Source organism: Pollachius pollachius, assembly GCF_949987615.1.
Source record: "Pollachius pollachius genome assembly, chromosome: 1".
NCBI classification, from domain to species: domain Eukaryota; kingdom Metazoa; phylum Chordata; class Actinopteri; order Gadiformes; family Gadidae; genus Pollachius; species Pollachius pollachius.
Genome location: NC_136934.1, coordinates 45,340,022 through 45,367,567, shown reverse-complemented (window position 1 = coordinate 45,367,567; position 27,546 = coordinate 45,340,022). Strand labels below are relative to the sequence as shown.

At 48.9% G+C, this 27,546-nt stretch overlaps 2 protein-coding genes across 2 annotated transcripts in view; both read right to left on the bottom strand.

Moving 5' to 3' along the window:
* The window catches only part of LOC307070945 (neurexophilin-1), a gene marked incomplete at both ends in the record, with an annotated part of 9,586 nt that extends 7,099 nt beyond the window's left edge, over nucleotides 1–2,487 (bottom strand). Inside the window, one exon of the mRNA XM_079729738.1 lies at nucleotides 2,422–2,487. Within this exon, the coding sequence (XP_079585864.1) occupies nucleotides 2,422–2,487 (66 nt within the window). The remainder of the gene's footprint in view (nucleotides 1–2,421) is intronic.
* A 2,788-nt stretch (nucleotides 2,488–5,275) lies between these two features.
* The window catches only part of thsd7ab (thrombospondin, type I, domain containing 7Ab), a gene marked incomplete at its 5' end in the record, with an annotated part of 101,472 nt that continues 79,201 nt past the window's right edge, over nucleotides 5,276–27,546 (bottom strand). The window contains 10 exon segments of the mRNA XM_079757153.1: nucleotides 5,276–6,419; nucleotides 9,156–9,243; nucleotides 11,569–11,782; nucleotides 13,461–13,543; nucleotides 14,197–14,295; nucleotides 16,022–16,195; nucleotides 18,215–18,392; nucleotides 19,190–19,335; nucleotides 21,730–21,847; nucleotides 23,219–23,334. Coding sequence (XP_079613279.1) covers nucleotides 6,329–6,419; nucleotides 9,156–9,243; nucleotides 11,569–11,782; nucleotides 13,461–13,543; nucleotides 14,197–14,295; nucleotides 16,022–16,195; nucleotides 18,215–18,392; nucleotides 19,190–19,335; nucleotides 21,730–21,847; nucleotides 23,219–23,334 — 1,307 coding nt within the window. The 3' untranslated portion in view covers nucleotides 5,276–6,328.

Here is a 27,546-nt window from a genome sequence, read left to right as displayed (position 1 = left end):
AAATCACCGCTGTAATGGACGGCTCGCTACTCTGGCTGCGATATCAAAGCGTTACCTTTGGGCAGCGGAGATAATGTCGAATCTCCCAGTCCGTCTGCAGCAGCATCGCGGGCCCCTGGGAGCCCCGGCCCTGACACGTGGTAACCCCCGCTCGCCCCACCGTGCCAGGGCCGGGGCACAATTACCGGCGTGACTTGTGTGCAAGATAAATACCGCGCTGGACGGACTGAGGGGCTGTAAAAAGTTGGCCAGCGAGACATAAAAATCTCCAACCACTAGTTTTCTAACTAGCCAGGGGATAAATACATAATCATATTATTTCACACATCACTTGGTTCAAAGGCGGGCCAAAATAAGTGTGTTGGGTTTCCCGTGGGTCTGTCAATCTGCGCGAGGAAGGAGCCGCAGGCGGGAGCTTATAGGAGCGCGCGGAGAAGCGAACAATTACCCTCATCCCATTAAAGCATAGCGCGGCAATTTGGCAGCGCAGCCGGGGAGAGACGCGCGGGCCCTTGCACAACCGCGACCCGACGCCGGTTACGCGCACGCCACTAATTGCCGCTAATTTAAATAGATGTGTCATCTCCATCTTAATAAGCGCTATTCCGTTAATGCGCAGAACAGTCTATGTCCAGTTATTTTGTTATCATCGTGTCCACGTTGCGTGAAACTCCTTTGCCTTCGACGGACTAAACCATGATGCGAAGGGGGGGAGGTCTCCCCCCTTCTCCGTAAATAAAAAGCGGGGTTAAAATGATTAGTGCGCTTAGTCAGCTGTGAAATTGACTTTATGGTTTTCAAGACGGTGGCTTCAATTCGATAATGGGAATTAAGTCGGAGGGAATAATTAATAGTAATTGACTTCCTTCCATCAGTATGCAAATTAAACACTGATAACGCCGCGGGAGCCTTGAAAGACCGGTCGAGTCTCTCTCTATCTCTTCCCCTGTTCCTGAGTGGGGAGGTTGGGTGTGTCTCGGTGGGTGGTGGTGGAGGTGGTGGTGGGTGGTGGTGGTTGTTGGGGTTGTGGTGCAGGATGTGGTGGTGGTGGGTGTATATGGTTGACTGGGTGATGGAGGAGGTGGTGGTGGTGGGTGGGGTGATGAGGCGGGGGGGGGGGGGGCGGGGGGAGAGAGCCTGTAGTTGTTGTGTAGAAGGACTGTCTCGGCTCCTCTTTGATTGGTCCTCTGACAGATTAATCTGGCTGCCGGGAGTGACGGCCGCGCGGTGGATTAGAGTGTGTGTGTGTGTCGGCACGTCGGGTTGTAAACACGCCGGCGTGTCGCCTGTCATAACACGTCTCCCGCGCCCGGGTGTCGTGTCACGCCGATCCCATTGACTTGGGACTGTAAATAAAAGGCTTGTCGTAAAGCGAAGGCACCGAGTGTATTGCCAGGGCTTGATGATACACACACAAACCCACACACATGCACACGTCCGCTTGTAGAACAAGCACTGTGTGTGTGTGTGTGTGTGTGTGTGTGTGTGTTTGATAAAAGCGTATCCAAAAAGCGCGTCTCGTTGGGATCATTGATCTTATTATGGGTTGTAAACACACTGGTGGGGTTCTGTTTGGTGTTTGATGATACAGCAGGCTTGTTAAATGGTTAATGGTAAATGGACTGCATTAATACAGCGCTTTTTTAACCAGTGGCTCCTCAAAGCGCGTTACAATATCACCTAACACTCACCCAGCAGCACACATTCGGACACAGACGGCGGTGCCAGCCACGCAAGGCGACAGCCAGCTTGTCAGGGGCAGTCAGGGGGAGATGCCTTGCTCAGGGACACCTCGACACTCGAGGATCTGGCGATCGAACTAGCAACGTTACCAGCCGCCCCGCTCTACCTCTTGAGCGGCATGCCGCAGTTATATTCATAAAGGCCCTCGTGGAAACCCTCACGAGGGGGTCAACTCGAGGCCAGGGGGCCGCAGAACAATCGGATTTCACACGTTTAACCCGCAACAATCACGTCGTTATAGGCTACATTTCGTATCTCCGACCGGCCGTGACGCGTGGACACGCAGAGCTCCGTCTGGAGTCTGAGGGCCGCCGACCCCGACACAACTCTACCGTCCAACTCTCCTTCACCTCACCAAACATCAGAACAACGGAGTGTAGAGTTCCTGCTGGAGATACACGTGAGCACACGCACACACATGCACGCGAGCACACACGCACACATGCGAGCACCAACATGCGAGCACACATGCACACACAATCACAAACACACACTCACACACACGCAGAAGTGTATCTCTTGCGCAGTCGAACACGTACACGCACGCACGCGCACGCACGCACGCGCGCGCACGCACGCACACACACAAACACAGGTCACTATAGCATCTCCTCCCGATGCTCCCCATGACTCACGTGGTCCCCGGGCTGTGACTTTGAGGCGCCGCGGGGGTCTTACCAGAGAGGAGAGGACCGCCAGCAGCCACGCGCTCACCGCCGCTCTGCGCGCCGCGTCTCCCGTCATGACAGCCACGCGCGCGCTGATCTTCCGAGTCGTCCTTCAAATCTTCCCGGGATGCTGATCAACCACACATACACACACACACACTCACTCCACTCACTCCCTCACGCACACAACATACACGCGGTTACACACAACCCAAGCAAGCGCGCACAGCGGGTTTAAATATCCGAGGGCAGTTTGAAGAAGACAGCTGCCGGTGCGACGCTCTGCTGAACCAACTGCTCAACTTCAGAGGAGAGATGAAGTGGTGGCGGCGCCGCGACCCCGGAGCAAGGCAGCACAGGAATAGATCTTCTGGGGGAGAGAAACAAAAAGAAGGGTGACAGTCCGGTTGGGGTCTCGAGGCGAGGTGGAGGTCTCAGGAGGAGCAGCAGTTGTCCGACTGAGGATGTTGTGGACATCTGACCGTCAGCGCGCGAGCGACGTTTTATATAGAGCGGTGTATGTGGGGAGAGAGAGAGCGAGAAAGAGAGCGAGAGAGGGGGGGGGGGGGAGGGATGGGGGGAGAGAGCGAGGGGGGGGAGGAGACACACGAAATTAAGGGGTAGAGAGAGAGCGAGACACAGAGAGAGAGAGAGAGAGGGAGACAGAGAGAAAGCGTCTGTGTGTCTTGGTAGAACAGAAGACAGTATAAGAGAAGCGTACGGAGAGAGGGAGCGGGGGGGGGGGCGTTGTGAGGAAGGTAAGAGGGGGGCGGGCACACAAAGAAAGTGAGGGAGAACTACGTAAAGTGCAACTTTTCTTCAACAAGAGGTCGCCATCAAGCGGTGATGCCCGGTAGTGCGTCAACAGCATGGAGACACATGCGGTTATATTTCTAAAGCATCGGGACGTGGACATTATGGTTATAACATTTTCGTTCCTTTATTTTTTATTTGTCTTCCCACACATATAAACAACCTATACAAAACGGCTGAGCCTTCTTTTTTTCTTTTACAACGTACAACTTGCATCATGAACACGACAATCAGCAATATCATACACCCACTTGGCAATATTCATACTCAATATTCATACTCAGTTTTTTCATGTGCAATACAAAATAAATGTACACCCACTTTGATATCGTTTTTTTACCTTCAAAAATAAAGAAAAAGTTTGCTTCCATATACAAGTCCAACCTCAAATTGTAATCCAAGCCAAACCGGGGACGGACACATTCTCCACAACACTTGGCGCTGAGGACAAACTCTGCAGAGTGATTTTATTCATGGGTAATGGATTTACACAACGTTATGTTAATGTTATTATGAACAAACTCCCACTTATACATGTCGTCATGTAAGAGCACCTATGGTGTGATTGGAATGACGGATGAATTATGTTTTATATGATCTTCTTCATTACCCTCGAAACCGTTCTAGCGTGGAAACGATTCCAGTGTAACGAGCACGACAGAGGTGAGTATTATTGACAGAATTGAACATCGACTGTAAGGCAAAAGTTTGACTCGCATAATGAAGAGGCTCAACGATACAAAAGTCACCTTTTTTTTCTTTACTAATTCGCTCTTCCAAATTTTCAAAGCAAAAAATAAATAATATGAATCCACATTTCTTCATCAGATCTCGTCTTAGCCCTAGCGGTAAAAAAAAACGGGATAAACACCTCTCTCGGTTTAGCTCGCATCCCAACCGGGACGCGAACACAACGTAAAAATAAGTAAAAGAACTACAAGACTACAACCCAAGATATCTGGAGGGATAGAATCTCTACGCACACTTCACACAAACATCCTGCTCTGCAAAATATGATACATTTCTCTATATATATTTATATTCTCTCTTTTTTTTTTGCCGTACACGGTACAAGTACCGCAGGTCTAGAAGAAGAAGTGGGGTCGCGTCTCACGGGTTGGGAAGCTGTAGGGCTCTGGGTCATGGGTTCAGAAGCTGTAGGGCTCTGGGTCGTGGGTTCAGAAGCTGTAGGGCTCTGGGTCGTGGGTTCAGAAGCTGTAGGGCTCTGGGTCGTGGGTTCAGAAGCTGTAGGGCTCTGGGTCGTAGGTTCAGAAGCTGTAGGGCTCTGGGCCTTGTGTTCAGAAGCTGTAGGGCTCTGGGTGGTAGGTTCAGAAGCTGTAGGGCTCTGGGTCGTAGGTTCAGAAGCTGTAGAGCTCTGGGTCGTAGGTTCAGAAGCTGTAGGGCTCTGGGTTGTAGGTTCAGAAGCTGTAGGACTCTGGGTCATGGGTTCAGAAGCTGTAGGGCTCTGGGTCGTGGGTTCAGAAGCTGTAGGGCTCTGGGTCGTAGGTTCAGAAGCTGTAGGGCTCTGGGTCGTAGGTTCAGAAGCTGTAGGGCTCTGGTTCAGTGTTTCTATGGCAATAGTAGGTTCGAGTCCTCAGTGCATTTCATGCTGCACTAATATAGTGCAAGGTAGCGGAGCACTCCCGCTGTACTGTCCCCCACCGCGGGGTGAGGCAGGCTTGGGGGGAGGGGAGGGGGTAGAGGAACCAGGCAGGGTCCCGCCTTCTGAAGGTTTGTGTGGATGTAGAGATGGAAACTACGCACATGTCCCCGGACGACCTTTGACCTCCGACACAGGCCCCGGTGATGACGAAGGAGATACGGAGAGGTGGAGAGATAGTTGAGGGGAGAGAGAAGATGAAAAGGGATGGAGAGAGAGAGAGAGAGGGGGGGGGGGGAGAGAGACAGGGGGAGAGAGAGAGGTGGAGAAAGAGAGGTGGAGAGAGAGAGAGAGAGAGAGAGAGAGAGAGAGAGAGAGAGGGGGGAGAGAGAGAGTGAGAGAGAGAGAAAGAGAGAGGGGGGGGAGAGAGAGCGAGAGGGGAAGAGAGAGGAAGAGGATGGATGAAGATAGAGAGAGGGGGGGAAGACAGAGAGAGAAGGAGAGAGAGAGTGAGAAGGATGGAGTTGAATGGAAACAGAAGAGAGACGAAAGGAGAGAGAGGGAGAAACGGGATAAAGAGAAAGCGAAAGAGAGCAATGTGGTCCTTTTGTTTAAGACAGTAAAAGATCTTTGAGCAAAAAGCCAGCCAAGGATTGGGGAAAAGACTGGGATCCAAGCCTTTTAGGGGATGGACCTCCCTCCTCCTCATCCTCACCCCCTTCCTCCCTGTGGCTTTTGGCAACGCGTCAAACGCCGTGAGCACCTTGAGCCTCCTGCGGCTCAGAGAGAGAGAGAGAGAGCGAGAGAGAGAGAGAGAGAGAGAGAGAGACAGAGACAGAGACAGATTGAGTGAAAGAGAGGAAGAGCGAGAGCAAGAGTGAGAGAAAGAGAGAGAGAGAGCCAGAGTGAGAGTGAGAGAGAGAAGAGGGGTGCTAGGCTGTTGTCGGGCGCTGGGCCATGTTGCCCTGCGTTTGCGTCCCAGACGGTGCCGTCAGGTTAAGTTCTCCCCGATCCGTCGCTCTGCTGCTCAGAGTGAAACAACAAAAGAAAAACGAAAAAAAGGCATTTCCTGTGGATGGTGGAGGTGGTGAAGGCCCTCGTGTGTGTGTGTGTGTGTGTGTGTGTGTTAGAGTGAGTGAGTGAGTGAGTGAGTGAGTGAGTGAGTGAGTGAGAGAGAGAAAGAGAGAGAGTGTGTTAGTGTGTTTTAGTGCCTCTCTCTCTCTCTGAGTGTGTGTGTGTGTGTGTGTGTGTGTGTGTGTGTGTGTGTGTTTGAAGGTGTATGTTTGTGTATGTTTGTGGCAGTGGGGGTTTGGGGACAGGGGGTGCGGTGTGGGGGTTCAGCAACTCAAAGTGGGTTAATCCAAATGGTGTGTCCATAAGTCATTTCCCTGTCCCCCTGCTCGGCCATTCTCAGCGACGACGACACTGCAGACATGACCGCCCTCTGGTGGCGGCCACAGGGAACTGCGCCCGCGTCCCTGGTTCAGTCGGGGGCCGGGGAGGACTACATGTCGGCGTCTCCGTCGTAGGCCAGGGTTAGGGGCTTCAGGCGGTTGTTCTGCTGCCTCTGTCTCTGAGGCCTCTTTGGCTTCTTGCTGCGCAGGGAAAAAAGTTAAGAAACAGTCAGTCAGATGGCTTGTTGTAGCTACTGTCCTCCTACCAATACAGTCCTGGAGTTCGAGGCACTAAGAAGAGGTTTGACCTGTTTGCATCTGTTTGATCTATTTACCGAATTAGCTCGACCCTAGAGGAATGAGATCAGTAGCCATTGGCAACCAGATGCAAAGGGAGGGTTATGGCATGGAATCATGGGAACTTATTAATAATACTAATTATTATTAGTAGGCTTTGTTGTGTTGTATCCAAAACTCTGCATGGGGGTCTGTGGGGGGTTTCCATGGTAACGAGGATTGGGTGACATGGTACCAGGGATGTGGGTAACCGGGTAACAGGGAGTGATCAAAGTAAGCAGGGAATGCGATGTGGGCCATGGTAACAAAGACAAAGTTACCTACAGCCGGGTGGTGAACCCCACCCTGCCCAGCACCATCCAGCCCGGCCGGTCTACACACCTATGCACTAATCTACACCAGCAGCTTCTTTCAGACTCTTTTCAAACAAGTAAAGTTGAAATCCCACAAGCGATGCTGTCTGCAGCCCATATGGCCGCGTCTAAGCAGCGCCGAAGAAGGTGTATCGCCTGAATACAAACAATGTATAAATATCGTAATACGACTTCCATGATGAGGCGAAGGGAGCAAGCGAGGGCCCAGATGGTGCAGAGAGATGTGTCTCTGGCTCTGCTGGAGGCGAGGTGGGTGTGTGAGGCGGTTCATTTACATGCAGCGTCGGCACCGACGTGTTACCGCGACGACAGGTATTATTATCACTTCTCGATCGGGAGATGTTTCTAAACATAAAGTCGCACCTCCTTTTATTTATTTTTTTTAAAGGTGACGTTCTTCCTCTTTACTCCTTCGTTGGTTTAATCGCCTTTCCGTGAGCTCACCTCTACGCGCCGCTAGAGAGAGAGCCGAAGTGAAGAAGTTGCACGTGTCTACACAAATTCGAATAAAGTTGTGTTGTTGTTGTTGTTGTGGTTTCGGGTTTAATCCCCCCCCGCTCGCGTGTCCTTTAGACCCTTTCCTCGGCAGACCCTCTCTATCTCCACTTCATTAGCACTGTGTGTTTATTCTACCTCATATTAATAAAGTGGAGGCATCGATAGTGCCCGCGGAGAGTGACGGGGATTAAGCGTTGTGACGCCGCAAACCGGCGGTCTGGAGAAGGTCTAGAGAGCACTAATTACCGCCGAGAATTGGGTTCGCTACGGGGGCCGCAGTCAGGGAGCCACTGGCTTAAAGTGCCATGGATCTCAGGCTCGTTGGTGTGCATGAACTTCAGACAATCTAATAAATTGATGACCTGATTCACAACTAGTGCCTTTGTCTGTGGTGGCGTAAATGTGGAGAGAACAATTAGATAAACAGAGCGATGCATCGAAAGCTTTCGAATGAATATACTTGGTTGATGCAAACAAAATCCAAATTGCCAAAGTATACATATAAAGTATACATTTAAAGACAGAAACTTAATCACTTAATGATCATGATCACTTAACTTAAGTGATCATGCATTGGTTGCTAAAGGGTGAATGAATAAAAGTACACAATTAGGTATTGTGCACTAAACAAACACCCTTATATATCGATGAGCCAAGCCTTTTGAAGTGGCTTAAGCTGGCCTAACCTAAGTCCTTTCGACTCACTTGACTAAGAAGCACTGGGGACAACAACACACACTCTCTGGTCATCTACTACTACTCTGGTCCTCACTACAAACATCCAATGTGTTTTACCTGCTCCACCACAGGCTCTCAGCCACTCAGGGCGGGACCTTTAGAGCAGCAGGGGGCAAAGGTCACGGTTGGACTTTTAGAGCAGCGGAGGGTCAAATGTCACCGACCCGCGTTAGGGTCCCCATAAGGAGGTCCTACAGGTGTGTTTAGTCTACAGCCTCGCTGAGGGCTGACTGCTGGCACTCGGGACAGGTGTAGGTGAGCTCGTGGGCGTCACCGCCCATCCAGACCACTGCCCCGTTGCAGGGGGTCTCCTCAGCCTTGAGGGCCCGCCTCACCTTGGCACAAGAGTGGCTGATTGGACGACAGATGGAGAAAACAAAAAAAAAACAACACAAAAGATGAAAGGGCGTTGAATGGGATGGGAGGAGGGAAGCTTTGTTCTGTGGGAATGTGGGGATTGTTGTGGGATTGACTGAGAAAGCGCATTGGTATGTGATGTCAGCTGTAGCTGCTTGCCCTCAGCCTGACGCCCCAGATGGTTCGCTTCAAAGAACCGTCTGGAAAGCCTTCCTTGGAAACGGTCGGAAAAAGGCAGGCGCATTCGAACAAAATACCCGCGAGGTGATTGGACGAAGCGCCTGCCAATCAGCCTTCATCACCTGCGTTCAGCGGGTGGTGTTTCCTCGGAGGACTCTGATTGGTCCGAACCATTGTGGTCGTGTTTCGACCACAAGTGCGGAACTTGAAGCCTGGCGAGGGGGAATCTCCTGTGTTCTCGCCAATCATTCCTCCTATCCAGGGTGTGTTTGCACCACAGCTGACACACATTATGACCGCTGTGCTGATCATAACCGAGGGGGCTGATAGGTGGTTGTTGGAGGGTAGAGGAAGGGGTTGTCTTGGTCACCGGGAGGCGGGAGATGGATGAGGGGATAATGGGTGAGGGTTGGAGGCTGGGGAGGGAGGGGGGGGGGTTGTCATGGTTACGGATGGGGGGGGGGGGAGGACGAGGAGCAGGCGTCAGACTCACCACGCGAGGTATATCATAGACGCTATGAACAGGACGAGCACCGTGGCCCCTGCCGCCACGCCGTACACCCACATCTTCAGCTTCCCATCTGTAGGAGGAGGGCAGTGTCACAGCCGGTCCACCGAGACCCCCCATACCCCGGGGTTAGGGGTCCCTCCCCGCCCAGAGGGGCTGGGGTCCAACCCCCAACGTCCCCCGAAACTAACCTGTGGGGATCTTTGAGCAAGAGGCCCACAGCCACCCCTATCAGCTGCTTAACGAGGTGTATCTGGAATACCATAGCTTCTGCTTAACGAGGTGTATCTGGAATACCATAGCTTCTGCTTAACGAGGTGTATCTGGAATACCCTATCAGCTGCTTAACGAGGTGTATCTGGAATACCTTAGCTGCTGCTTAACGAGGTGTATCTGGAATACCATAGCTTCTGCTTAACGAGGTGTATCTGGAATACCATAGCTGCTGCTTAACGAGGTGTATCTGGAATACCATAGCTTCTGCTTAACGAGGTGTATCTGGAATACCTTAGCTGCTGCTTAACGAGGTGTATCTGGAATACCATAGCTCCTGCTTAACGAGGTGTATCTGGAATACCCTAGCAGCTGCTTAACGAGGTGTATCTGGAATACCATAGCTTCTGCTTAACGAGGTGTATCTGGAATACCTTAGCTGCTGCTTAACGAGGTGTATCTGGAATACCCTATCTGCTGCTTAACGAGGTGTATCGGGAATACCATAGCTGCTGCTTAATGAAGTGTATCTGGAACACCATAGCTGCTAGTTAACGAGGTGTATCTGGAATACCCTAGCTGCTTAACGAGGTGTACCTGGAATACCCTAGCTTTTGCTTAACGAGATGTATCTTGAATCCCCTAGCTGCAAGTTAACGAGGTGTATCTGGAATCCCCTAGCTGCTAATTAACGGTGTGTATCTGGAATACCCTAGCTGCTAGTTAATGAGGTGTATCAGTAATACCCTGTCTGCTGCTTAACGAGGTGTATCTGGAATACCCTAGCAGCTAGTTAACGAGGTGTATCTGGAATACCGTAGCTGCAGCTTAACGAGGTGTATCTGTAATGCTCTAGCTGCTGCTTAACGAGGTGCAACTGGAATGCACTGAGTTGTTCTGGAGACAGACCGACCAATCAAAAGGCTGCACCGTCAGGAATTTTTCTTTTTCTTCCTTTTTTGTGTTCCATTTGTTATGAACGATACTTTATACAAGTCAAGGCTGTTAGAAGTATAACAGGTGGAATTGTGACGATTGGTCATTTTACTTAATATCTGAGTCGAGGAGTGAATGATTCTGCAACGACAGCTAGGATGCTCCAGAACCCAGCAACCCACCCATGTTTCTCTCAGCTCTTATTCAAGCCTCTGGTGCATCTCAGAGCTGAATGCCAAAACGGTTCAAATACCTTTTTATGTTTTTATGCCTCTAGGGTAAGTTTTAACCCTCGTTAACCATGTTAAACTTTCCAATTTGCTGCCTCTGGTCACCTGAGTTGTAGCTACAGTTATACCAACAGTTTCTGAGTTACTGTCATTGAGAAATGGATCAATTTCAACGATTATTGATAACAATTCCCTAGATGGAATGACTCGTGGAAGGGGGTTTGTAATTATTGAAAAGTTCCTGACTCAATTCTTGAATTCTACTTTTGGTCTTTTTTTGCAGAGTAAACATGAAGTGGAAATGTTACATAATGCAGCTTTAAATGTCACCATAGCACAGTTTAGTTCGGATTAGATGTCAAGCTACATACATGCAGCAGATTATCAAAACATCTTTAAACATCCACACATCTTAACTGTGCTACTCATTCACTGAGCTAGGCTAATAAGTTACGAGGTTAGGAAGCTAACTTGACAGAACCTTTTCCCCTGAACGATGTGCTCTGCACGTCGAGTTAAGTGCACTATAGTCCTTCATCACAGTTACAGTCACACTGCTTACAGAAGTGCATCCAAAAGGGTTTGAAGTCCTTCTTCCAGGGACAGGACTGTGTTAGGTGCCAACTGTCAGACAGACATCGGAAGACACGCTACCTTGTACACATTATGTCTCTGTGTAACTACAGTATGGGGGTTAAGATATATTTTACATTTGAATGCCAAGATGCACTGTAACCACATTTTGTATCAAGCTTTGACTGTGTGTTTAGATTGTTCTCAGGCACACTTGCTTTGGAGGAAAGTGTAATCTGTTTAACGACTAAATATAAACAAACACAGCCTAAATAAGATCTAGTTACGGTCTGTAAAACCTGGAGAGACGTCTTCCATTCTACAACCCTCTGTTCCTTCACAACCTGTCTCACACTCCGGTTCGACGGACGGGGAACACCCTGCATTAACCTAGACGACTCAACCACCGACCAGAGCAGGCTCTGTCTGACTGCGTCACCCCTCACCTTGTCCGTAGGGCTGCAGGTACCAGGTGCGTCCCGACCTGCCGGGCTGGATGGTGCTGGGCAGGGTGGGGTTCACCGCCCGGCTGGTCTTCACATCGCCCTTCTTGTCCCCCGCCGTGGGGACCTCCACCACGGGGATGGGGGCGCAGTGGTTCAGCTGGCCCGTGAAGAACAGCACCTCCGTATAGCCCTCCTCGCACTGGCAAAGCGCCGCCTGCAGGGGGCAGCAAGGGACCGTCATCAGGAGGGTGAGTGGGGACGGATGCAGGGTGGTGTGAGGATAGGGATGCTTGTGTGTGTGTTGTTGTTGTTGTTGTTATCATTATGCACTTATTGTATGTTGTACATCCTTGCACTTCAAAATAGCACTTAGCAATCGTGTAGCGCCTTATCCTAGCTATCTCTGTTGGATACCGGCAATGGGTTTAACTAATGATTGTTAATGCTTGGCACTTGGTTCTATGAACATGCTGACTGTACCGACAGTGATATATTGTTGCTTCTCTTTCTTCTGACAAATGTACTTATTTTAAGTCGCTTTGGATGAAAGCGTTTGCAAAATGCCCCAAATGTAAATGTTAATAATTGACTATGACTTACATAACATGTATTGCGGAGTAGGTCTCTCTCTGGTGTCTGGGTGTGTCAACTAGTACTGAATAGTTGACCCACCCAGACACAAGTGTAACATCATATTACTCGTCTTCATAAAACGAGGCACATGCTATCTCTGGCCAGCAGAGGGCACCCTGATAACTCATTTTAAGGGAGCTGTGTGTGCTGGTTCTGAGTGGTTGGTGGCGTGAGGCGCATTAAAGATGAAGCCCTGCACTTTGGCCCTAATGGTGGGATTAGCCCTTACTGGCCACACACACAAACACAAACACACACACACACACACACACACACACACACAAACACACACACACACACACACACACACACACACATATAGACACAATAGACATGAATACGACCCACACTAGACACACACACACGGATGCTACAGACACTAGATGCAGACTCGTACACACACACACACTCACACTCACACACACACACACACACACACACAAACACTTCACCCACACACAAACACTTCACCCAGACATAAATGATTCACCCCCCCCCCCCCCCCCACACACACACACACACACACACACACACACACACGTGTGTGAAGCGTGCCTTCTCTATAATGGCTTAGCTGGAGGAGGAGAGATAGCGGTGGTCTGGCTGCCAGCCGGGGTAATCAAAGTGCATGTCAGACGCTGGGGTCTTCCCTCCCGGCCCCCTCCCTCGGTGGCTGCTATTGTGATTTATGCCTTCTAACATGGGCGCCGTGGTCATATCTTTAAAATGTATGCTATTGTGCTTTTGTGCTACGGTATCTTTGACTGCTGCAGGCCTGTAATAAGCCCGTCCAATCATTTAATTCATCCCAAATGAAAAGACTGGACGGCCTACCTGTCTGTCCACCTAGCTACCAGGCTACCTGCGGGAACTCACTGAGCGTGACCGGCGTCCTTCACAAGGCTAGGCAGAGAAAATGCTAAAGCTAGCATGCTATTCATGCGTTTTGGGGGTATGAAAAGGTAGGGCAGGCGATTTGGACAGTAAGCTATATTTGAAAGTATCAAACCAAAAAATCAAACCCTTCCCTTTGGCCCAAAAGGGAGGGGTGCGATTTTGCGGTTGGTAAGTATCCAACAGAATATATATTTTAAACCGCAGCTTGCGGTTTAAAACTTTCAAAATGTAGCCTCCTCTCCAACTTGCCTTCCCTACCTTTAACCGCAAGATGCTTTGGATGAAAGCATCTGCTAAACGACAGAATAGTTACAATTAATCGACCCGTAAACAAACAAACAAGTCAAACAAACATCACCCACCTCGCTACAGAAGGACTTGGGGCTGAGGCAGGGGGGGTCGCAGGAGCTGTTGTCTCCGGGCGGATTGATCGGAGGACATCCGCCTGCGGGTCAAAGGTCATCGGTGTGAAACACACCGGATACACACAGAAAGTGATCATTTACATCGCATTGATTTATCCGGTCACCATTTCAGCTGCTCAGTTCGATCTCTCAGGCTGTCAGTGACGAATATCCCAGTAAGACCAGTTACCCCTAGGCGTACATCAGTATCAATATCTATGAGGCTAAGTGAAGTTCTTCAGTGAGTATTCGCATACAAAATCTATCAATCATCACCATCAACCTCACATAAAGACATGAGTTATGCTTAACAGGCACTGAATTTCTCCACGGCAACTAAACGCATCGAGCAACGGTCAATGTGTTGATTATATTATTTCAATGATATGTTTATTAACAGGTATGCACAGCTTCAGAACTGAAAATGTAAATCACATTCCCAATTTAAATCATGCAATGACCAAAGAATGAACCATGCAACCCTGACATCCAGCAGTGTTTAGTGTGATCGGATAAGTGACTTTGTGAGAGTGAGAGAGAGTGCTACCTCTGTAGCTGTGACACTGTATTAGTGACTTAGTGAGAGAGTGCTATACCTGTACCTGTTAGTGACTTAGTGAGAGAGTGCTACACCGTTACCTGTGAGACGGTATAAGTGACTTAGTGAGAGAGTGAGAATGTGCTACACCCTTACCTGTGACGTTGACCCCATCGGAGCGCTGGCACCAGGTGTTGAACTCTGTGGAGTTGGTCTTGCGGACGCTCTTCCAGGTGTACTCGTAGCAGGCCCCGTCTTAAAAGGCACAGGACAGCCAGTCAGTCCCCAGGTGACAGCATAACAACTTCCCACAGGATCAGGTGTTGTGAATTTGAAAGGCTGGCTTACATCTACTTATCCGCAGACTGTTGCTGTTATAGACTGATACGATACTCCATCGATTCATCAGGCGAAAAGCTTTCTGGACGTCGACCGGCTTCATTATGCCGGGCAACAGACGGAGATGAAAGATGTGTCCGCTAAGTTATATATCTACTTAATTAGCGAGGGCGGCGGGGGCTACCGTATCAGCCCAGAGTGGCCTCCGCGGCCCAGCGCTTTAATCTTTAATAAAAGCTTTCGCTTAATGACTTTCTATCAATGCAATTACGGCTATCGATATCTCCATCCGCGGCGCCACTGACCCGGGTGATATGGCCCTGCGTGGGTCGGGGAATCTCAGAGGCAGCGGAGGAAAGTGTTTAACCTTGAACTTAAAGAAGCAGATGTCTCTTCTCTGGGGAGTTTTAATACAGTATCATCATCTCCCGGATCAATAGACGAGCTGTGGTTTGCCGGAGAGAGATCAAGTTTCTACCTCCGCTTTATCCACTCCCTCCCTCCCTCCTTCCGTTCTTTAATCTCCCATCCTCTTGTTCTCTCTCTCGTCTTCCCTGCGGCCTCTTCCTGTCACTCAACTCGTTTCGCTCCCGTCCCCTCTCCATGCTTTCATTTCGAGATTTCATTTGCTCTTTATTAACGAGCAAAAAAGAATAAATGAAATGCGTTTCTTCATTCCCCACTGTCCCTGGCTCATTCATATTATTCTCTTCCTCCCTTGTCCTCCCCCCATTGGAGGGTGGACAAGGGGGAGAAGGGGGATTGCGGAGGGGGGGGGTTGTAAAACCAGGTCAGGCCATAGAGGACTCAAGGGCTCGGGGAGAGAGAGAGAGAGAGAGAGAGAGAGAGAGAGAGAGAGAGAGAGAGAGAGAGAGAGAGAGAGAGAGAGAGAGAGAGAGAGAGAGACGGGGACGAGCAGGGCCGGATGGGGGGGTTAGCTGGAAGAGTTGCACGGGGGGGGGGGAGTGATCCTACAGAGGGCTGGCGGGGCTGTCTGGGAGCGCTGGGTGAGAGGTTATAGAGAGGGGGGGGGGGGGGGGGGCGGGTTTCACTGCCCGCTGAACCACTGGCCTCGCGATGAGGGTTTGGTGGAAGGCGATTAACAGGCACCACTGCACCCTGTCAACCAATCGGCGCTTACCGAACACAGGGGGCGCCAGGGCAGTGACCGGTCTGAGGCTCACCCAAGACAGCACAACAGCACTGGAGGAGTGTGTGTGTGTGTGTGTGTGTGGGGAGGTAATTCAACATGTAAGAGAGAGGCTCTTATTTTGGAGGAATTCCAAATTCCACATCAGTTCTCTCTTCTTCCCCCCCAAGATATAAAAACACAAAAGTAAATTCCCAAAGGCAGACGAGGTCGTGGTTCTCATTTTGTCCCTTTCACTCTCATCATCACTTGTCGAAAAGCCGATTTGTTAGCGTCGGCTCAGCTGAGACAGTTCATCAGCCCCGACTAAAGGACAGTCTACTCTGGTGTGCTGGACTCCTGGGACCCCCTAGCCCGAGCCCCTCAGTGGGCGGGATTAGCCCCATCAGACCCAAGCAAAAGCGATGTACAGGGTGACGGTCTCTCTCTGGTGTCCAGTCGCAGGCCCTTGCAGCACGACCTGTTCCCGGGTATTGACCAGTACAGGCGTACCTGTGCAGGGGCGGGACTCCCAGGCCTGGTCCGGACACAGCTGCAGGTTCTGGGGCTCCTGGGCCATGACGGGCCGGACCCGCACCTGCACCGAGCCGAAGTCCACCCCCGCCTCCTTAGCGCACACGCTCACACACAGGCTCCACTCCGACCACTCCATCAGGTAGCACTCTCCTGCAGGGACGCACGCACGCACACACACACACACACACAAACAAAGCAGTGTGTGTCACGTGCCATTATATATTGGCTCCTGAAGGACAGAACAGACAGAACTTGGTTTTCATGCGACTTGTAAACCATTAATCTACTGAACTGTGTTGTGCTGGTTTAGATGGACACCACTCAGGTTGCCTGGCAACTGGAGGGGTTGCTAGTTAGATCCCTGACTCCTTATGGCCAAGTAAAAGGCTCAGATGGTCTTGCGTGTTTGACGCCGTCCTCAGTTTATAAATGGTTGATTGTGAGAAGGGTCGATGGTAATAATCAGAGGGCGACGAGTGGCTCTAAAGTCGCAGTGGTTGGAAAGTTCTGTGTACACCGAGGTATGCTCGCAGTATTGACCTTCAGCTGACTGGGGCTGACCTTGAGGTTTGGGTTTGTGGTGGAGGGGACTGTGGTGGATGCAACTGTCTGGAGGGCTGATAGAGATTGAATTACTGCACTCCATCACGGCCAAACTGCCAGTGTTCACCTCATTATTCTGTATTGACTGTCTTTGTTCAATAACTAGAGTGTCTGCCAGGACTCCTGGACTGGGGGCCAGAGAGAGAGAGGGGGGGGGGGAGTGCTTCACTGCCTTGGACTTGCAGGCAAATTTGGCTGGCTAGATGGTGTTGTTGGTGGTGGGGTTAGAATTGGCTGTGGTGGTGTAAGGGCAGCTAATAATGGTGTTGGGGTTGGTACTGGTGGTGGTGGTGGAGGTATTGATGTGGTTGGTGTGGTGGTGGTGGAGGTGGAAGTGATGGCGGTGGTGGTGATGGTGATGGTGGTGGTGGTGGTGATGGTGATGGTGATGGTGGTGGTGGTGGTGGTGGTGATGATGATGGTGGTGGTGGTGGTGGTGATGGTGGTGGTGATGGCGGTGGTGGTGATGGCGGTGGTGGTGGTGGCGGTGGTGGTGGCGGTGGTGGTGGCGGTGGTGGTGGTGGTGGTGGTGGTGATGGTGGAGATAAAGGGGTTGTAGTGGTGGATATGGTGGTGGTGATGCTGCATGGAGGTGGTGTTGAACCAGACAGAGTCTAGACAGTGTTGCCCATCAGTAATTTAATTGAGTTCCTCTTGTTGGGGCCAACAAGGGGCCGTTTCAAACAAACGCTGGCGTGAACCACGAGAGATGACGTTGCTTGGCTTCGGTTCGTGTTTGAGTGCGTGTGCCTGAGAACTTTAAAATAAACAAAGCATTGATGGCCTCACCAGGGAAGAGCGTCACTCTGAGTGGCTCATAGCTATGTGATAAACAACAGATGTATGAATGACGCATTCACTCCATTTTAATATCACACTTAGATCCATATTGATGGATTAAGATGCAATACATCATTCGTCCGTTTGACTAATAATGAAGAATGTGTCGCGCTTGTTGAAAGGCTCTGATAAATGATGTGGTTTCATTTCAGACACTCATGCAAAGAATTCATTCACTGCTGTGAGGAGTCTGTGATAACAATGTCAAATGCGATCAATCACGTTTTATCAACGCTCTACTTTTATATAATGTAGATCTCTTAAGGCAGAGATCATAAGGGTATCATAGAAGTACTTCAGTAATAAGTCATTACTAAAAGCTCATCTTTCAAGCCATAATAATATGACATGTTGTGATTGCCGTTCTCTTGGGTGATAAATGCACTACTTGAAGTTTCACCACTGAAGAAGAGACCTTCACAACGTCATTTATTAACGTTTTTACTTTTGCTGGTTAGATAACTAGATAACTCTCAATAGTTAAATGTTTCTCTGGCCTGTGACTCCATCTTTGGTCTGACTATGTTTGCCTGATTGCACACAACACAACACTTGATGAATAGTATTTTGTTTGTTTCTTCAAATCATTATGGGGTCGGTTTTTATAAACAGGATCTTCAAATTAAACCTTTGAAAATACAAAACTTTTTGAATTACCCGGCTGTAGTAAGCCGTCTAGCTAGTGTGTAAACGGATGCTGATGAGAGCGCGGTAAGCGAGGGTTACCTGGGCAGGGCAGGGTGCAGCTCTCCACGAGCCTCGTCTCCTTGTTACCGTCGGCGACGGCCTGGAGGCCGCTGCAGAGCTCCTCCTCCACCAGGCTGGGGGGGGCGCGGCCCGACCCGTCGGACACGAAGCAGGAGGTGTTCCTGTAGCGCAGCCCGTGGCCACACACCACATCCCCCTTAGACCACAACACACACGTCAAACGTTGCCTTGGTAACCAGCCAACTAACCTGAGTTCCCATTCTACTTTTTTAAATCTGGCATAGTGACCGAGACAATGTAACACGGCCAAACCGAAAGTCACACGGAAATCATAACATTTGGGTCCGCTTGATTCTCTGGTTCGTCTTTTACTGTGTATATTAAACCCCCTCTTTACTTTGTCATTTAGCCCGAGACGTTTGCATCCACAGTGACTAACAGCACACTCCGGTTGACGTCATGAAGGGTATCCGTCTCACTTTGGGGCTGTGAGTGTGGCACCCTTTGTCATCCTAGCCAGACCTAGCACCACCCAGTCCCCTGCGCGATGTGTACGTCACAAAACAACACTGCTTCGGAGAGACAGCCTTAGTTATTCCCAGTCCGATCCCATCAGATGTACCCTGAAGAGGCAGGATGGAGGGTTTGGACCCCCAGCCCGAAGGTCCCCGGTTAAACGCCCCCCATGTCCACAGCCTAACCTGTGGACATCCTGGAGCTACGCTCCCCATACCTTCTGCTTAACGGCATGTATCTGACGTCACTGTAGAATGCTTCTTTACTAATACAAAATAATAGACTAGGGTGCTGGACTGGAGATGGTCCGTGTTCGATCCCCCAGCCTAACCTGTAGATATCCTCAGGCAAGATGCTTGATGAAGCCCTGGATGCAAAGCTTCTAACATAATAACTGTATGGTTGTCAGTGAAGGTTGTGTTTCATGTTTGTTCACAGCATGTGTCCACAGCAGGTGAACCACCACATCAGGCTCACCTCCACCCGGCACTCGGACCAGGCGCCTTGCTGCCACTGGTAGCAGGGTCGGGCGGGGCAGGGCTTCCACTGCTGCATCTGGGGGGAACAGGGCCGGCCGTCCCCCTGGGGGTCCTGGACCACGGACCTCTGGCGCCACATCTTCCCTGGACCAGACACACGAGGCGTGACATCGTCAGCACGGCACGCCACACAGTACGGAACACAGATGCTAAGGGGTTACAGGGTGCGTTCAAAAAAACGTTTCCTATGTCCTGTTTCCTATCGTTGGTTTGCTTTACCCCCCCGGAGGAGACAAGTGGTAAAAGTTAGTGGTCGAGCAGGAGGAAGTGAGGCGTTAGTGGTTGAGGAGGAGGGAATTAACGAGTTTAGGACAGCTGAGCTGATGGGCGTTATTTAAAGGGAAGTCCTCCACTGTTGATGATTTGGGCCAATTACAACCTTCAAACTTGAATGTCTAATGATGGAGTCGGAAAACTTCAAAGTGATCCTGTGTAGGATACACTGATGTATCCTCGGTTCAAAGCAGCTTTAGGCTGCGTTAGGCTGCTTTGCTTGCTGATCACGTATCAGGACAGCGAGTACAATGGCCATCAAGAACTTTTAGAATGCATTTCACCTGCTACACTAAACTTTGGTTTGAAGATATGCGAATAAAATGGCGTATAATAAGGTGAAAGTCTGTGTGTGCAAGTGTGCGTGCTTGCGTGTGTAAGCATATGTGCGTGCGTGTGTCTGTGTATGCATGTGCGCCCGTGCGTGCGTGCGTATGGATGTGTGTGTTGTTTAAAAGAAGGTATAAGGAGGTATGCTCATGACACATTATAACCTCCCTTCCAGTTCCGCGATGCAGACCCAGTCTACTCTATTATGGGGCAGCGTAATTCTTGCAGGTTTAATTAATCCAATTAATCATACGTAGCAGTGCTCGACTGAACAAATCAGCTTTTTAAAGAATTGCCCACCGTACTGTACTGTGTCGCAGCCATATGGATTAACGCAGAGAAAAAGTGTTGAATTAATGTATGGATTAATCTCAGTCCAATGGGCTAAAAGCATTTCTGCTATGCTAACCAAAACTCTGCACGGATCCAATACATCATTTATGCACACGCAGACCTGCTACACACACACACACACACACACACACACACACACACACACACACACACACACACACACACACACACACACACACACACACACTCACTTACACACACACTCACAGACACAGACAGACACGCACATGCACACACATGCACACACAAACACACACACACACACACACACACACACACACACACAGACCTAGACACCTACACACACATGCACACGCACTCACTGATAAACTGTAAACTGATACCTATGTTAAACGCCTCTCATTTTAACGCTTCACGGTCAGTTCAATGTTTTATCTGGTGTAAAGCCAGGCTCCACCTCTTTCACCCTCTCAGCATCCAACTGGTAATCTTTTGGCTTAACAACCCTCCTTCTGAGCTCTGCTGTATCTAATAGCATATAAAACACCATGTTAACATAGTGTCTCTCTCTCTCTCTCTCTTTTCACATGCACACTTTTTTCATCCATGCACGCACACACGTACAGACACACACACATGTATGTTTGCACACACACACACACACACACACACACACACACACACACACACACACAGGAGGGTGACGGTTATGGACTATGAGGGAGGCGATGGGAAATGGCTGCTAACATCAACATAAACATGAAACTATTATATAAATTATGTAAATAAAACGAAAAACCCTCATGCCTCTATTGTGTTTTATCATACGGTATCAGAGGGACAGATTTTATTTACCCTACTCGCCAAGGCATTTCTCAAAGCTCTGACCTGCCGTCAACGTTTCTGCTTTTCAGGTGCTTCTTGCTGAGTGAGCACGCTCAGTCTAGCAGGAGTGTGTGCATTAGTCGCTCGCTCCAACATCAGTGCAGGAACCGTTCCCGCCCGGTGAAGAGTTGATGAGCATGACTTCCTAACCCTGTATGTTAATCCTGCGCCCGCTGAGGCTGCATCTTCTCATTGAAGGGCTCCCTGCTAAGTTATGCACAGCGCCGCACGACTTCTGGCTCAGAGACTGCGTTTTGCTGTCACCTCTTCTGGGATGACACATCCGGATCCCGGGGAAAAACTCATTTCAACTGCGAAGGACTTTTATTTTGTGATCCTGAAACTTTCCCAAGGTGCTCTGGGTTTTTGTGAATGAACAAAATGCGTTGAAACTGCGAAGGACTTATATTTTGTTATCCTGAAACTTTCCCAAGGTAGTGAGGTTTTTGTGAATGAACAAAACTCATTTAAACGGCGGAGCACTTTTATTTTGTGTTACTGAAACTTTCCCAAGGTAGTGGGTTTTTTGTGGATGAACTCATTGGTTAAAAATAAATACTGGCAAGTTTGACCTATTCAAGCACATAGTGTTTTAACACCAACAACAGTAGTTTTGTAACATAGACACAAAACTAAAGAAACTTTCTCCTTTTAGAGAAAACACAGTTTTCTTACCTTGTAAACCGCAGGTCTGAGAACACTCTGACCAGACGGACCACTCAGACAGCTGACAGTTCACCGGACACTCAACCACACAGGAAGTGTTCATCTGCCACTTCCTGTCCAGATTCAGCTGCAAAAGGAAGGGACATTAGGAAAGGCTAATGAAGATATATTTAATAAATCAATGCAGTATTCCCCTTATAAGTCTGAAAACACTCATGATCAGATTAGGCAGAGATCTGATCATCAGTTAGACATGCAACCCAAAAAGAAAGTTGAAATAAATATATTGTTTATTGTTGCGACTTTCTTTGTCCTCTGTTGCAACAATATGCTTGAGACCAACTTGGGTAAAATCACAGTTTGAAAACCACTGCTCTAAGATATAGTTCTCAGCAGCTCAGAAAACACTATAATACCCAGAGGCCATTACGTGAGCCGGATGATACATGGTGCTCAGCAACGGCCTCTGTGGCCCTCTGGGACACTGAGTCTTTTCGGTGAAGCTGTTCCTGAGACAGTGTGGGTTTTCTCCTTTTGTGAAGAAGCCCAGATGGTAATTATGGGGGCCATAGGTTAAAGAGCTCTGGGGGCGACTTCTTACCAGAGCCTTCAGGCCCCTATTACAGACAGACAGGACAAATTGTAAAAGGGATAAACTCCTTAGCCTGAGGCACAGGCAGCATCGCTAGCATGGAGCCTCTGTTGAATATTTCATACCGCTCTCGGCCTCATAGTCGAGAGTTGAGCCACTGTGAGAATAGCAATAAGCAAATTATGTGGACGAATACTGCGGGTTAATTGATGTTTAATCGGAAAATGTGAACAACTCTCAGTTGGCTACTGTTTTGTGAAATGCTTTATGTGTGATTATCAAACCGGGTAAACACACAAACATTGTGGATGGTTTGCAGCACATTTTCTTGATGGAAAGCCCCAATGAGGATTGTGGGTATTGTAGTCAAATAAAGTATCATGCCATAAGCATGCTTATGCTTATTTGCTTATGGAGACTGGTATAAGCAGCGCACTATATTTAGATAGCTCCAAGAGCTTCCTCTCTTCCATGAGCTTAGTCTCCGGAATCAGACTTCAGATTAATATCTAAGGACTGCTGCCAGAGGAGCTCAAATCCCTTTCTCCGTTTTATTTTTTCTCTTCTTATTTATTTCAACCAATCACGTTGCCGGAGGCCGGGATCTGTAAGCGTGTAATTGGCAAACACAAAGTTGGCCAGTACTAGTTCAGTCTGATTAAACGTGTCTGTGAAGGCCTCACATCGACACAGTGTACACTGGCCACTTATGTTCACGCACAAATTACTTTCCTTCGGTAGAATATCTCTGTATGGGAAATAGGAAATTAGGCGTAAGTCCTCCCCCCTGAGGTCATTGGTTCCCGGCCCAGTCTGTGTGAGGCTCCTCCCAGAAAGGTTAATATGACAGTAGGACTGGGAGAAAGAATCAAAAGGGAATGGTTGTTAGAACCTAGAACCGTTTACCTCCTCGCAGAACTTGAGGTTCACTGATTTGCCGTCGCTCCGGACGCAGTCCAACATCCGGGTTTTGGTCCCGGTACCGCACACGGCACTCGCACTCAGCTGACACGTGCTCCAGTCTGGAGGGAGGAAAACATCAGAACCACAACATTAGAACCAGAACACTAGAATCACAACATCACAACATCAGAACCAGAACATAAGAACCACAACTTTATAACCACAACATTAGAACCACAACATCAGAATCACAACATCAGAACATCAGAACCACAACATCACAACATCAGAACCACAACATTAGAACCACAACACTAGAATCACAACATCACAACATCAGAACCAGAACATAAGAACCACAACTTTATAACCACAACATTAGAACCACAACATCAGAATCACAACATCAGAACATCAGAACCACAACATCACACATCAGAACCACAACATCACAAATTCAGAACCACAACATCCCACTCCAGGAAACAGACATAAAAACATCTCCCTCCGTGAAACGTTCCCTGTGTTTCATTATTCTTGGGTTTTTATGTATTTATTTAATGTGGACCTCCCAATTAGCATAATAGGTGTAAAATAAAAAATATGCAAAGCAGACGCATTGTTTGAGTGTTTGAAGTGGAACACCCTTATTTTGAACATCGGTCCACAGAGAGGGCTTTCAGACCCTGACAAATGGAAGAACCGAAAGAAACATACTTGTACAGAACGTTTAATTCTCGAAAACAATCTAAAATGTAAGGCGAAAGTAAGCGTAAAGGAAACAGAGGAGATGGTGTGTGGGAACCATAGTCTCATTGCTAGGGGGTCACCTGATAACTGCAATGTGTGATCCCCAAAGTCCTCAAACTAACTCTAGGATACCCCTTAATCCCTAAGTGCTCCTTAATTAAGTGTATCTCAAGTCAGTGTTCAGACACTTTGGGATAAGAGGCCGTGAAATGAAGTGGTAAATGAGTGTGTGAGTGTCCTCCAGTAACACAGGTCTCGGAGCCGCTTTTACACCGAATGAATACAGCCAGCACACCTTCCTCCTACGTGCGTATGAGAGATAGTTAATACAGCACTGACCTATAAATCCCAAAATAAAAGCTTTGAAGTCTAAATCCACAGGAGAGGCAATTGCAATGAAAGAAAACCAACGTGAGAGCTAAAGAAAGAAATAGAGATAAAGAGAAAGAGAAAGAGAGACTGAGCAAGATAGAAAGAGAGAGAGAGACAATGAGAAAGAGGAAGAGAGAAAGGGAAAGAGAAAGAGAGAAAGAGAAAGAGAGAAAGGGAGAGAGGGAAAGAGAAAGAGGGAGAGAAAGAGAAAGAAAGAGAAAAAGAGAAAGAGAAAGAGAAAGAAAAAGAGAAAGAGAAAGAGAAAGAGAAAAAGACAAAGACAAAGACAAAGGATGCATGCCAGAAAAAAAAAAAAGATAGTTCAAATGTTCTGCGCTAAAGTCTCGTTCACGATGCTGTGAACCCACAATTGACACCCTGGCCCAAAGGCCATGACCAGGCGCCGGACCTTCCCGCCACTCAGTCCAACGCTCTGACTTTCTATGGACGTTTCCCCCCACGCCGAGCTCGTGACAGGACGCCCGTCAAGCTGTTGTTTACATGGCTTCCTCACCCGCTGAACGCCGCCACAGGCGTGGGGAGGCTTGCGGGCCGCGCCGTCATTTGAAGCGGGTCTCCAAACACCATCTGGCCCGACACGGATCTCCATCAGAGCAGATGATGGGACTGCGTTCTGACGGGTCGCCCGCTCTCCATATGAGTTCACCTCACACGGCCTGTCTGCCATCAGGCCTGTCATATGCCCGCCCCATCTGTCTGGGCTGGGCTTGGCTGAGAGAGAGACTGTTTATCAGTCACTGATGGTCTCTCTATCCATCTTCAATCATCTAGATATCTAGGCACTTGTCTACCTACCTGTCTACGTAACTATATGTCTTTATCTATGGATGTTTATCAATGTATGTATATATCTATCTCTCTCTCTTTGTAGACACATCTATCTTTGCCTGTACGTCTGTCTGCCTGCCTGTCTGTCTATCTGTCCATCCATCCGTTTGTCTGTCTGTGTATCTGTCCATCGGCCCGTCTATCGGTCTGTTTGTCTGTCTGCCTGTCTGTCTGTCTGTCTGCCTGTCTGTCCTTCCACCATTCGTCACTCATTTAGAGGAGTGGGAGTCTTTAACTTTAGTTTGGCACCTTAGACGATAACAAGGGACATATGAACTAACATCTTTCCTTTCCTCCTGTCCTATGTAGTTTGCTGCACAGCTCTCTACAGCACACACCCTTGTAGTCTCAACATTTTCCCCGTTCAAACGGAGAGGCGGGATGTGAAGAATAAACAGGTTGCCTTCAAAAGAAACGTCCAAAAGACACCAGTGCCACAAAGCAAAGCGAAAAGACGCATTCCCTGAAGTCGGGCCTTTCACATCCACTCCCACTGTCTGTCGGCTCTTTAACGCCATGACACCTATGCGGTTAATAATGGAGCGACAGCTGCACAATGGCGCCAGAACCAGGTTGTGTGATGTGAAGGGAGGCCTACACAGTTCATCATGTGGTCACATCCCAAAGCAGGCACCCACGTGCTGACACCAAAACCACCTACATGCTGACTGTCACCCACCAGCTCTATAACGGTGCGACACCCATTATGTTCTCACCAGCACTGTGTCTTCTCCACGCTGTTTATAATGCGGTGACAACCACCTGCTGCCGACACCCAAACGCTCTTTATATATACCGTGGTGGCACCCTCGGTGATGCGGTGACACTCACAGATCTATAATAGTTCACAGTTCAATGGCAGTCTGGAAGTCAGGGGGGAAGTTAGGGGAGACGGGAGGGGGAGACGGGGGCTCCCCCGCCGCCTCGCTCAGACAGGAGACGGCTGGCTGGTTCCAGCAACGACGCCGCCATTTGAGAGCTCTGCTCCACCCTGTGATGCCCCCCCGCTGAGGGGGAGGGAGGTGGGGAGGGAGGCGGAAGGGATGGGAAGAAATAGGAATGAGGGGAAGCTTGAAGAGGCAGAGACAAACGAGGACGAGAAAACGGCGGAGGGGAGGGGATTAAGACGAGGGGGAGAGAGAGAGAGAGAGAGGGAGGGACGGAGGGAGGGGGAGAGAGAGAAGGGGAGAGAGAGAGAGAGAGAGAGAGAAAGAGAGAGAGAGAGACAGATAGAGAGAGAGGGGCAGAGATAGAGAAGGTGAGAGAGAGACAGAGAGAGCGAGAGAGAGAGAGAGAGAGAAAGAGAGAGAGAGAGGGGGGGGAGGAAGGAAGAGACGAGGGAAGCCTGACAGACATGAGAGAGAGCCCCTTGCCAGTGTATATCTGGGCTGTTGTGGGTGTTTACATCTCTTCTGGAGCTGCTGGGAGACTTAGAGGAGTGAGCAGCTGCTTCTGCCTGGCAGACTAATACACAGAGAGAACAGGGGAGCGGACATGTTCACAGCAAATAGATGGAGATTACCAGTGTCGCAGGAATATCACTCCTACTGATACTGATGCTGTTAGTAATACGACTGCTTACACTCGTAATGTCGATACTTATACCTATAATGACAAAATAATGAGGATGTCGACGATAATTATGATGGTGATGGAGACAGTATTATTAATGTAAAACAAATAATGCTTATCATAGTTGTACCAATAATAATGGATGGCAGGATAGTCTTCTGGTTAGGGTGCAATTTTAATGAGATCAGTGATACCTCATAAGATTATAATTACATATTAGTGAAAGTATAAGTAAATGTGCAGGCCTATAAATATATTTAAAGAAGCACATTAAGAGTGTTTCCCACACCACTCAGTGCTAAAGAAACATTGGGTGCTTAGCAACAGGCACCCTTATATGCAGATTAAAGATGGGGCTACCCATTGGTGGAGGCGGCAACAGTGGGCTCGCTTTGATTGGATGAGGAGGCCAGTCAGTCAAGCGCTTAGGGTTTCTACATCCGGTGCTTGCATGAATGGTACTGAGCAAAGTCGGCCAAAAGTCACTAAAAGAGATCATCTGGAGATCTTTATAACGTCAAGATGTTGTTTCGAACAAAAAGATATCAATGTATAGCCACAGGAAGAGGTTTCAAACAAGGGTTATTATTATTATTTTAGGCGTTATTATTTTAGCATTAATTCATAATTTTTAATTCAGTGCCAATTGCACTTCTCCAGAACTCACAGATGGCCGGTCCACCCCTATCAAACCAAACCAAACGATCATAGTCCAAGAAGAGTACGAAGAAGAATCTGTGCGTTTAAACGCAGACCGGCTGGGGCTGAAGTTACTCACTGCTTAATGC